General features: G+C 48.7%; 1 protein-coding gene across 3 annotated transcripts in view; it reads left to right on the top strand.

Annotated features, from left to right (window-relative positions):
* Positions 1-27: 27 nt before the first annotated feature.
* The window catches only part of LOC119396526 (SH3 domain-containing kinase-binding protein 1), a 39,834-nt gene continuing 26,733 nt past the window's right edge, over positions 28-13,128 (top strand). For 2 of the 3 annotated variants that reach the window (XM_037663782.2, XM_037663784.2), the window contains exons 1-3: positions 28-146; positions 9,180-9,482; positions 10,547-10,677. In XM_037663782.2, the coding sequence (XP_037519710.1) occupies positions 143-146; positions 9,180-9,482; positions 10,547-10,677 (438 nt within the window). In that variant the 5' untranslated portion in view covers positions 28-142. The remainder of the gene's footprint in view (positions 147-9,179; positions 9,483-10,546; positions 10,678-13,128) is intronic. The other variant, XM_037663783.2, reaches the window with a different exon arrangement.

The raw sequence follows: 13,128 nt of genomic DNA on the forward strand, positions 1-13,128 counted from the left end.
TAGTTTACGCAGTTTACGCTCCTGTCGAGCAGATGGCGCAACGTGTCAAAGCAGCGGTGGGGGCGCGTTTGCCGGAAGTCGGTGACACTTCCGCTGGGGACTACACCTACAAAATCGAAAAGCTGATGACAAGACAACTGGAATGGGTTCGTAAGCGTTTCTCACGTTTTCTCGCCATATAAAGCGATGGATTCTCGCTAGAGGGTGATCCAAATATGTGTGGCTCGAGCAGAGACGAACGCGATAATCGGCGATTGTCGGTGAAAGACTTAAAACCGTGTTCCACCCATCGCCGAGCGAGCGGGCCGCCAGCAGTACCGCCGCCGTCAAGCTTTGTAGTTTTTCAGGGCCAAAAAATATAAGCGATTTGACAGCGTCGCGGATTGTTCATCGCACTCGCGGACGCTCGTCCGCGAATACGAACCAACATTGTATTTAATTAAACGGTAAACTAAGCGCTCACTGTGAGTAAGCGTCAGTAAACGGGGAAAATACAGCGTGCACTTTTTTTTGTTTGTCCCAGATTCGATTTTTCTCTTTATTTTTCGGCCTGGTCTGTCCGTTCAACAAGAGGAAGTGGGGGCCTAATTGTGTCAACTCAGCTGATAACGAATAGGGGCCACACTGGCGGACGGGTTTGGGTTGTTTTGAGCGAGCGCATCGCTGGCAAGAACTTCGTGTTCTTTCCGTCAACTACAGTTTTGATGCTCACGCGGCTTGCACTCGGCAGCGCTACACCAGCAACGTCACTGTTTGTTTTTCCGTTCTTCATCTTCTCGGGAGTACTTTAGCGGCGTATGTTTCTAGTTCTGTAGGATTTTGTTCTGCGACTATCTCATCGTTGGTTCTGTGTGACGAAATGTTTCGACCTAGCGTCAGCCGCATTTCGAGCTGCGGCGTAAATTGTGGCACTCCCGGTTTGACAGGAAGGCGGTCACGTTTCTGGACTGTTTGCCTCGCGTGCACTTTTCGCGCTATGTCGCACTGATGCGGGCGTACCATAGCGCGCTCACAGCGCTATATTTTTCCTCTCTCTCTACTGCGAGGATAAAGAGAGTCGAACAAGTTACACGGCGTCAAGCGTTCCCGCAAGCAACGCTTCAACGAGCGAGCCGTTGACGCAGGAACCGAGTAGGCGAAGCGTCTCCATGGAACGACCTTCGAGCTATCTTGCGAAACTCTTGAGGGATGAAAGGAGCCACATGCCTATCACCGAACTGATGATGACTTTCATTGGCGAGATTATCAACTCCAACGGCGCAGCAATAATATTGGCGTGTGGAGAGAAACCGGAACTGAAAGTGCGGCAAAAAGGTTCCGTGTTTAACGCTAAGAATAAGTCCCTATTTGACTCTTATTTTACGCCCGTTGCGAAGGGGGTAACGTAGTACACTCTTAAGACAGCTCCTAACTTTGGGGCGTCGTTTTGTCCTACAGCAATACTCGTTCGTCATGCGTATCGTTCCTTGCTTTACCGGAGTGCTCTAAGTTTTTCAGGAAAGGAAGCGCAAGCAAGTCGCGTGACGGTTATAAATGTCAAGCAAGAATGCTCTCTAAAGGGTGCAAATAAAAATTCTCTTTAGAGTGACTTATTTACTGAATACTGCATACTAACGCCCAAGCTGGCGAGGCAAGAAAATACAAAAACATAACGCAGTTATGCATGCAAAGGAACAGGTCTTTTATCTAATAAAATGTTCAGTGGAAAAATGCATATTAGACTTTTTGAAAACGTGTACCAATGTGACAAAGAAAAGTAAAGGCTATGTCAAGGGGGAGAAACTATACAGTGGATTCTAAAGCTTTGATGAAGTGAAGACAAATAGTGAAGCTCGTTTCACTTTGCAATTGTTTGAGGTGACAGAGAAAACTTGGTTTAGTTCAGGCAAAGTATGGAGTTGAGGGATGATTACGAGGGTGCTTTGGGTTCTTAATTGTGTTGCATGGAGTGTAGCATCCAGTATGTGTTTGGAGACTCTTAAAAAAAAACTGGATTCATGCCTGATTTATTTATTTATTTGTTTGTTAAAATACCCACAGCACCTTATGGCATTACAGTGGGGTGAAAACAATGCTGACACAGTCAACCAAAAGCAGGTAAACATAGCCAAATACAAAGAAACAGCCAATCAGATATGGTACGAAGACCAGGCAATCAAACGGAACCCACTGTGGAAAACAAGGTCTTAATTACAGTATGAAAAATGGTGGCAATGCCGTATGGCAGTTTGTTCTACTTGCGAATTGTTTCAGGGAAAAATGCCTTCCTGAAGAAGTTTGTTCTGCACCTTATCTCATTGATTTGATAGGCATGATCAAGACGTGGGGTGACGTAGTCAGGGATGTACAAATAAGGCTCCCGGTTAATACCTTTGTGATTTAACAGTGAGTAGAGAAATTTCAGGAGTAATAGCTTTCTTTTGGACTGTGAGGTCTTAATAAGGTTTAGACTGCATTAATTCTAAGACAGTCATGACGGTTGTAGATCGAGATTTAAGAAAACAAACAACCCTTTTTTTTTTCTTTTAGCTTGTTGGTTCTAAATTATGCTTGCATGATCCAGTTTGGTTTTATCTATGCCGTGTATACGTACTGATAACAGAAAATTTTGAGGTTTCTTTTTTACAAAGTAAGTTGAAGCAAAGTTTTAGAATAAACTGAAGTATGCACATGATTAACAAGATATTTAAGTTATTTGATGTCCTGGGAATAAGAAAGCCATTGGTATGGCATGTATATTAGTCAGTAATCAGCTTTTTACATTATATTATGATACAGATGTACCTGTTTGCATGAATAGTTATGTTAAAATATTTACGTTTTAACAGATTTTTGTTTTGCCGTGAAAAGCTTACTGCTTCCTACAACTTCAGACCATCAAACTACCTTAAAATTACGGTTGTGTACCCCACGTACCTTCTTATATACCATTCTTTCAACACTTTCTGAGTTATGCTTAATGCTGTTGCCTTACTAGTGGATCTTATTTCTCCAGCCCACTTTAAACTGCTCGTTGTTGGGGGACTGGAGGGGGTGCTAAACGAGCCTTGTTAACGGAGATCATTAGTCAAACTGATGTATTATTGGCCCGAGTGGTAGTTGTTTGAGTAAGGGATGCGCAACCTGCTTGTAAATATTCAGGAAGGTTTAGTAGACGCCCCTGTGCACATTTACTGACTTGTATTATGCTTAATGGGGTGAACCAAAAGGAGCATGCCAGAAGTTATGGTTGTTATGTGTTTCAAGGCCTGCTCCTCTTACCTCTGCCCCCTCTTCCTCAAACTGAAACGAACTTTTTTTTTCAGTGTTTTGAAAACAGAAAGCCACATCATGCAAATATTGTAGTGCATTTCGATGTTCATAAGCTTTGCTTAGTTTCACATGTGTGGGTTTTATAATTAGATTGTGCAGATGAGAAATTGTTTGAACACAACAAGAAATAGGTATCGTGGACATTTCTTATCACAGCTTCGTTATCCATACATGTGCATCGTCATGTGGTGTCCTTCTTCATCATCTGTTGTGGGGACTCGTATTGACTGTGATCTGTGCCTTGGGTGTGGTTGCTTTGCTGTGTCTTCGGGGACTAATAGAGGTCACATTGACTGTTGCGTTACAGTATAAATATTTCAAAGGGAGCTCTCGAATCTATCCAGTATAGCGGGTACACAACGACAACCAGTCAGACATAAGTCCTTTATCGAAGAATTTTTAACCATTCTGAACATGAAATTCTCATATTCATTTGCGATGTATTTTTTTGGTGGAATACAGTGGCACGATTTTTTTGAACCTCAGCTGATACATGACTCAGCACAAAGCCCCCACACACACTGTGGGCACCAACAAAACCCATATACTACAGCCAAGGTGTCTCGCTCTCCCCCCCGCCCCTCCCCTACTTGTTTTGTTTTAAGTGCGTAGCACTTTAGGGTAGAGGTGTGCACGGGCTCCGGGTAGCCCGAAAGCCCGAGCCCGACCCGGCCCGCGGGCCGGGCTCGGGCGGGCCGACGCATTTCCACCTCGGGCCCGGGCCGGGCTCGGGCTACTTGGAGTTTTATCGGGCCGGGCTCGGGCCCGGCGCAAAGCCCGACTCAAATCCGAAATATAAAAAATGAGCGGGAATTGTTTTCCAGCACGCATACAGCGCCTTTTCCGTGACCGCCCTTTACCGCTTTTCCTTTCCATTCGCTACTTTAAATAAAAGGGGAGCTCTCCGATTATCTCTCTATGGAATCGTCCGCCTGTCCATCTGAAGTTTTAGTCATCTGGAAAAACAAGCAGCAGAGATATCCCAAGCTTGTCAGGCTGGCAAAAAGATATTAGCAATTTTGGCGACGAGTGCAAGCAGCGAACGCAACTTCAGTTCGGCGGGCTACATAAAGCAAAAGCGCCGCACTTCGTTGAAGCCTCAAACGCAAGACGGCCTCTCGTCAGGCAGTGGACGAAGACTTTTCGGGGCTGGCTCCTGGTGGGCCGGTGCGGCCTCCTATGGCGGCCGTACCGGCTCCAGGCACGGGCCGGTCTCCTGCACCGTAAATAAATACTAAAAGATGGCTAGCCGACCTAACAAAGCTAAAAACCTTCAAAAATTTGAGATTATCCAATGGAACTGCAGGGGTTTTAGAGCTTGGAAAAAACGGTCGCACCTCCAGCTCTACCTGCAGTCCCTTGGAAATATGCCGGCCCTGCTTGCTTTGCAGGAGCCCGGCATGGACGCTAAATTCCCTGGGTACAGTACTTTCCAGGGGGGCCCCTCGTCGTGCATCCTGGTGAATAAGGCATATACCGCGATTCAGGTCAATTTAAACTTGAGTACCGATCAAGAATACACAATGGTCAGGGCACTGCCTCTCAGACGTCGCGACCCGTCAATACATATCCTAAATATATACAGCCCCCCGCGTAAGCCGCGCGTAACTTTCAGCGAAATCTTCCTTAGTGCAATCAAATTGGCAGACAAAGATCCTTTAGTGATTGTTGGAGACTTCAATGCTCCCAGCCTTCACTGGGGCTATCACTACGAGCAGGCCAGAGGGCGTAAGCTGGCGGGGCTTATCTCCACCCTTCGCCTCACGCTGCTCACGGATCCGGCGTTCCCCACTCGAATGGGGAACTCCGTAACCCGTGACACGTGTCCGGACCTCACTCTCGTAAAAAATGCTAAGGATGCTACCTGGGAGAACTTAGGCGATTCTCTAGGCAGTGATCACTGCCTTCTCCGAGTTACACTCCTAGAAAAGCCAGCGCATAAAAAATGGGGTCAGGCCAAGCTGACCGATTGGCAACAATTCCGTAATGAAACTATTCCCCCCGTATTATTTTCTGGCGGCTACGCGGAGTGGGCTACACACATAAACCACATTCAGAAAAAACACATTACTACACTTCGAACCAACGAAGAGATCCCCGCAGTGGACACTCACCTCCTCCACTTGTGGGAGGCGCGCCGCAGCTTAACAAAACGTTGGAAAAAACAGAAGACTAATCGCAAATTACGTACCCGTATAGCCCAACTCACGGAGCAGGCTGCAGCGTATGCTGCCCAGCTCTCCGATTCAAATTGGATAGCCCGCTGCGACGCCGCAGCTCGTCAGATGAGCTCGAAGGGGACATGGCGTCTCTTTCGCAGTCTCATAGATCCCTCTCAAACGAGAGGGGAGACGCAAAAGCAACTCCGGCGAGCTCTGCATGGGTACCAAGGCACGTCGGCACAGCTTGCGGATGCTCTGTGCGATAGATATCTCTGTCGCACGGAGGACCCGAGTGGGCCGGCGTACACGTACTCTGGTAAGCCTAACCACGAACTCGGTGCCCATTTTCAGTTGCATGACCTTAAAGCTGCCTTAGCTAAAATGCGACGGGGTACGGCTCCAGGGAGGGACCGCATAACAGTGAAACTGTTGGCAAACCTCCCTGACACAGCCTATCTTCATTTATTAGAATACATGAACCACATCTGGGACGGACGTCCGCTCCCTCCCGAGTGGAAAACATCACTTGTGACTTTTATTCCCAAAGCAGGCAAGGCCGTGAATACGGAAAATCTGAGGCCCATATCACTGACCTCGTGCACGGGCAAGCTTATGGAGACGATGGTACGGGATCGCCTCTCTCCATACCTGGAGAGCAAGGGCTTCTTTGCAGACACCATGTTTGGGTTTCGCCCACATATGTCTGCACAGGACGTCCTTCTCCAGCTGCACAGGGCCGTCATACAACCCACAACTATGCAACACAATGACAAAGCCATTCTCGCCCTTGATCTGAAGGGCGCTTTCGACAATGTTAAACACGATAGCATCCTGGCCAACTTGAGTTCCACCGACTGCGGGGCTAGGACCTTTGCATATATAAGAAATTTCCTCTCTAAACGCCAGGCCCTTCTTCGGATCGAGGACGAGGAATATGGCCCGTACATTATGGGAACACGGGGTACCCCTCAGGGAGCTGTGTTATCACCGCTCCTGTTCAACATTGCTATGATGCGCCTTCCAAACAAATTGGCCCAGGTGGAAGGCATTCAACACGCAGTATATGCCGATGACATTACAATATGGACCACCGAAGGGAGCATTGGGGAAATGCAGGAACGCCTTCAGCGGGCCGCATCCATAGTCGAGGCGTATGCCAACGATTGTGGACTCCAATGTGCTCCAACCAAATCAGAGCTTCTGCATGTTAGAGCGAAGCCAACCGATAAATCAGCCATACACATCTCTCTGTCTGGGGTTCCCATCAGAGAGGTGGAGGAGCTTCGGATTCTCGGCCTGTTCATTCACCACAGACTCAGACCGGACTCCACAATTGCGAAACTCCGGATAGTAGGCGAACAGGTAGGGCGCATGATCCACCGCGTTTCCAACAAGCGGGGCGGTCTGCGGGGCAGGGACGCGCTTCGGCTCGCCCATGCCTTCGTGACTAGCCGGATACTCTACGCCGTCCCATACCTTCGCACTAACAAGCACGAAGACGACAGAATAGATGCCATCATTCGCAAGGCGACTAAGCGAGCTCTGGATCTCCCTGTGGCCACCTCCAACGCCAAACTCAGAGCTTTAGGCGTGCTCAACTCCTACTAGGAGTTGCGGGAGGCCCACCTTGTCAATCAATACACGCGGCTCGTGCAGACGGCTCCCGGGCGCCGCCTGCTAAACCGATTACAGATCCAACACGTTTGCCCTGCAGAGGAGGCGGAGCATATTCCAGAACTGTGGCGCCATATGCTCTCGGTCTCTCCGCTCCCCAGTAACATGGATACGTACACGCACGAAAGCAGACGACAAGCGCGGGCTCGGACGCTTGAAAGACAGCACGGCTCTCGACCTGGTGTATTCTACGTGGACATAGCAGGGCCTTCGCCCAAGGGATTTTACACGGCCTCTGTAATTCACCAGGAAAAACACGCCAATGGGCTCTCCTTCCGAGCACAAAATTCAGAGCGAGCTGAGGAAGTAGCGATAGCGCTTGCTGCCGCGGATCCCAATTCGAAAGTCATCATCACGGACTCCCGTAAAGCATGTGCTCACTACTTGGCAGGGGAGATATCCCCCTTAGCCGGCCAAATTCTAAAACGGGCTGCCATTGATCCGACCCCGAAACGCATTATATGGGCTCCTGGCCATCAGGGCTTACGAGGTAATGAGGCCGCTGACGCGGCCGCCCGAGCGCTTACCCACCGGGCTCCTCACCCTGGCTCTTATGACTCAGAGGCCAATACACCGCTTCTGCGGTTCAAAGAAATTCTCTCATATTATCGCGACACTCACCGCCTTTTCCCGGCTCCTGCAAAGGGGCTGAGTAAGGCGGATGAGCGAACTCTAAGGCGCCTGCAGACAGGTACTCCACTCTGCCCTGCAATATTAAAGCACTACGATCCAAACACGGATGGGCGGTGCCCACACTGTGGGGAGACCTGCGATATCTTCCACATGGTGTGGACATGTACTAAAAATCCCGGCCTGCCCCCTTCACGAGAGGCATGGGAGACTGCCCTCCTCAACTGCTCCTCACTGGAGTCGCTCTGGTGCGACGGGCGCGAGACGGGGCCTCGTCATGCGGTGTCCCGGACTAGGGACGCCGACCATGTACCGGGGTCATGCTTTGGCCCCCAAACTCTCTTTTTTTTTCTTTTATAATAAATGTTTTTTCATCATCATCATCGTTGAAGCCGGAATCGTGGGACTGCTTGCTGTTTTGCACGACAGTTTGTAATCTGTGTAATAGAGACTGTTCGTCGTGTGTCGTTTGGTCATATTCGATATGCTCAATAAAATGCCAAATTACCGGAAAACGATCTTTTGTTTTCGCAGCGAACCTTTAAAACGCCGGGCCGGGCCGGGCCTGGTCGGGCCCGGGATTGTGTTTTCGTACGTCGGGCCGGGCTGAGCGGGCTCGCAGCCCTTTGCCGTCGGGCTCGGGCGGGCCTTCGACAAAGTCAGCGGGCCCGGGCCGGGCTCGGGCTCGGAAATACGGCCCGTGCACAGCTCTACTTTAGGGGCCTGGCTGGTCGTCGTCCATCCACCGTCTTATGTCGCATGGTCACGCAGTGGTCAATACTGGCCTGAAACAAGGCTAAGAATGCTCAAAACCAGTGCAAAATAAACTAACAAGGCCTAAAATAATGTGACGTACAGAAATAACGAAGAATTAATTGCATTAATTTACCTAAAATTGCGAAAAACACATCTGAACGATGCGGTGGATATCCGCACTGCGCAAGAGAGGGCGCCACCGCCTAGGTGATTGGGCGCTTGCCAAGGCGGAGGCAAGTGTCAAGGGAATTACTGGGTTGCCCGTGTTACACACTTCCTCAGGTTTCACCGTAGTGGAACTGCATTAGGCGCAGTATTTAGAACTACACCAAGAGCTACACAAGAACAACATTTCCCCCCCCCCTCCCGCTTACTCACCTGATTTGACAAGCCAGCCTACCTCAACTTCCTCTTGCCCTTTCTCTCTCTCCCCCTGCTCTTCTCCTCCTCCACTTTTTTAGTTGGGAAAGAAAGAGTGAGCAAAGCGCACACATACATGCTGCCAATGAAGACAGAGTTGCTGCCTTGATGAGGACAAGTCCACTTGTCGAAATGTTGGCTCCAGCAACATTTCCTGTTTACCAATTCCTCATCGCTTCAAGCCTCCATCTCCCCCTGAACTTCTCTCTTGTTTTGACTGTGCAGAGGCGCTGAACAGGAGGCGTGCTCGGGTGGCATTCAGCTACCAACCCCAGAACGAGGATGAGCTGCAGTTGGAGGTGTCGGATGTCATCGAGGTGCTCGAGGAGGTTGAGGAAGGCTGGTGGAAGGGCGTGCTCAAGGGCCGCATAGGCGTGTTCCCCTCCAACTTTGTCGTGCTCGAGGACGCAGCCCCCGCCTCTCCACGCGCGGCCTCCACAGCGACCGCCAACAACCAGACCCGCTGGGGAAACTCCGTCGCCTCCGACTTCCACTCCGATAAGCCGGAGTCCTCGGGGGACATCACAGGTGGGTGACAGCCGCTGCTTTTTCTTATGTTTACTGCGTTAACTCTTCAAAATGACCCGCCATGGTGGTCTAGTGGTTACGGTGCCAGACTGCTGACCTGAAGGTCGCAGAATCGTATCCTGGTCACGGCGGCCACATTTCGAGGGAGGTGAAATGCTAAAGGCCCGTGTACTTAGACTTAGGTGCTCGTTAAAGAACCGCAGGTGGCCGAAATTTCCAGAGCCCACCACTATGGCATCTCTCATAATCATATCGTAGTTTTGTGACTTAAAACGCCAGCAATTTTTAACCCTTCCAAAGGTCGCGCTGCTAAGCTTGAGGACACTGGTTCGATTCCCAGCCATGTTGGCAGCATTTGAATGAGGACAAAAGGCATGAACCTGCCCATGTACTTAAATATAGGTGCAAATTAAAGACCCCCAGGTGGTCAGAATTGATCCGAAGTGTCCCATAACTCTACGCCTTATAATCGTATCATGCTTATGGCCACGAAACCACAAGGCTTCTTTTTAATCTTTCCAGATTTGCAAATTTTCTTGTTTAAAGGCTCACCAAAGAGAAAAATTATTCTACTTGTATTAGTAAATTATCATTCCGTAATACCAGAAGCGCCGCTATCGCTGCAAGAATATGCTTGGTAATGGAAGGGAACAGCGCAGATGCTGACAAGGATGAAGAGAGGCACACACTAGACAAATGCAGTAGTCAGATGCAGCGTGATAGAGCTTAAAATGTTGGTTGTCACATAAGCAGCAGAAAGATGCCCAGATAACACATGATTTGACAAGGTCATGCATTTGGAAGTTGCACTTGTGACATATAAAGTTGTTTAGTAGAACGCTTCAAGAATCAAATGCACGCCCACTCACTAATCCATGACGACGTGATCACTTGATCCGCCATCCCCCCAAAAGACACACTGGTGTCTTTTGTACCCAGTTCTCTTACATCGGTGTCTTTTATAAAAGTGTCCAACTGTATATATTGTGGTTCTGGCATGTAAACTTTCGCAATTTTTTAAAGTGAAACATGGCTAATATTGCCTTTATTTTTTTCCCCTCTAGGCGACCACTCGCTAGCGTCGCTAGAAATCAAGCCCAAACCCGTCGCCAAAGGAATGGGATTCGGCAACATCCTGCCGGAGAACCGCATCAAGGTCAAAAGCAAAGTCACTGACTCGCCCAATGACAAACGCGTGAGCTCGGGAGCTACTGTGGTTGCCTTGCTTTATTACTGTGGCACACTGCCATGCATGGTTCCCTAAATGGAACTCAATCGCACGAAGCCAAGGCATGAATTAATTACGAAAATGCACTGGGTAAACACTTGAAATGTAGAACATGGTAGCGTCCACTTAACTTTTCGTTACATTATCATTTCTTGGTTTCCTATATATTTTCATTTCACTCAGTTTCTACTTCATTCGTCACTTGACTAGCCATGGGATTGGTGAAAGCAAGCTTGAGAGAGCTAAGCACATTGTAGTGACCTAAGTCTAGACTGCTGTAAACTTTTAATGTCACATTAGCCATGCTTCAAATGAGTAATACCCCTGTCACACGGCCACCATCGAACTCCGTTTATCTCCGTTTCGCATTGAACTCCTTAATGGAGCTTAACCAGAATGGAGTTGTGGCCGTGCTACACGGCTTGGTGCAAGCTTTCGACGGTTGCCGCATGGGGCAGAAACAGCGCTGCTGCGCTTGTCGAAACGTCCAATTTTTTGCCCTTGCAGTCGCCTTTAAAGCAACAAAAACGTGTTTTTGTGTCTTGATGAAGTGCTCGGAATCACCATTGCTGTCACAGTGCTTGTGCGTGCGCCTCACACGTGCAGAAACAAATATGGCGTGACGCTTCACTAGGGTCCATAGCTTCACAGCGGCGGCTTGGCGAGGCGTTGGTGTGGAGAGTACAAGCGCTGATGTCCGAAAAAATACAACTAAAACTTACACTGCGGGGCGTGAAATGCTACGCAAAAAAAGAGCATAGTTTTTAAAATTACAATTCAGCTCATTAGGACGATTTTGCTAGTGCGGTTTTCAGCGTAGCAGTAGCTGGCTGGGAACGAGAGTACTCCATCGAGCCGAAATGGTCATTACCGAACTCCCTCCGCCAAAAGCTCCATTTAACTTCCTCAGCGAAATGGTGACCGTGTGACATGAACCCCATCTCCCTCGAGGAAAAGACGAGGGAGTTAAACGGAGTTCACGGGTGCCCGTGTGACAGGGGTATAATTCTAATTACCATTAAAAAAATGTTATCATCTTAGCCTCGTGAAAAAATATATTGTTTCGCATTCTTACTTGTGCCTCCACCTTGCAAAATCTGAATGTAAAAACTGAAAACAGTGCATTTGTTGTCTTGTTGGGGCTTCTTGTACGACCAACATATATTTACATATGCACTTAATGTCTGGTTTATGGGACTGCTGAGGGTCTGTGAAATCATCGGAAACATCTGGTAGCCCTTAAAGTGGTACTGACGCAAAATTTCGTGGCTGAGATAGCCTGCGGGATTGATTCTCGTGAACATGCGAATATCATCTACCAAATCTGAACAGTGAATACAGCTTGGAAGGTAACTTATATGAATTTTGAAGTTCACATGCCTGATCCAGCGCTATACGCCACACCTCGCGACATTGACGTCATACAAAGTAATCTGAAGGTGACACCAAACTTCCGCAATATCGCCACTGTGACTGAGCTCTGAGATGCCAAGCTCAATAATAACGTCTACTAGTATTCGGTGGCTGCTCGCAAGTCCGTGCCCACGGCGAACGTGTGGAAGCCTCCAGAAAGTCTGCCACCAGGTCAACGTGATGACGATGACGGCAACAACATCGCTGCACATGCCGTATTCGAAAGTCTGCAAACAGACGATGCAGGCAAGCGCAGAAGTACATCGCAGTTGGGTGCCGTTTCACACGCTAGATGGCATTAGTTGCACATGGCAGCTCGTCGTTCCCGGAGCTCTCCCCAACCAAAACTGAGACTGGTCAGTAATAAACAGGCCGTAATTAATTATCTGTCGCGTGCTGCACCAAGCGATGTGCCCTGTTATGACTAATAGGCCTCCAGCAACATTTTGCAGCAAAAAGACGCCACACCAAATTTTTTGTGTCAGTACCCCTTTGCATGCATTTTTACTGCAATCGGGGGCTCAAATCACTACACCCACATCCAGAATGGTTTTGAAGGCCTGCCAGTACAGTTATTTGGCATTTTGGCGTGTGTACTGTGTCAAGGAATCGTGGGTGTGCGTATGAATAATTCAGGAATGCACAACACCCTGCGTCACAGACCTTATTTCCATTCTTGGTATGCACGCTGCACCACTTATATGTGTGCGCTTGGCTGCATAACACCTCTGCGCTGCGGCAAAACTTACTTTTTGGAACCGCTACACCACAGTGCTCTTCTCAATTGACTTCTACGGAGGAGCCAGGGCAACATTTCATCTTGTTGCTGGCATGAGCGTTGTATGCACACGCACCAGTGTTCCTGCCAAGTTGAATAGCTGTGTGTTCGCGTGCTGTGGTGCCATACAGCACAGCGAGTTTACACTTGCAGCCTACCCTGTGTTCATGCTATCCTGATGAACACAGTCAAGTTAATGATGAGAACACAGCTGCCTGTGAGCCTCT

Source organism: Rhipicephalus sanguineus, chromosome 6 (genome assembly GCF_013339695.2).
Source record: "Rhipicephalus sanguineus isolate Rsan-2018 chromosome 6, BIME_Rsan_1.4, whole genome shotgun sequence".
In the NCBI taxonomy this organism is placed as follows: domain Eukaryota; kingdom Metazoa; phylum Arthropoda; class Arachnida; order Ixodida; family Ixodidae; genus Rhipicephalus; species Rhipicephalus sanguineus.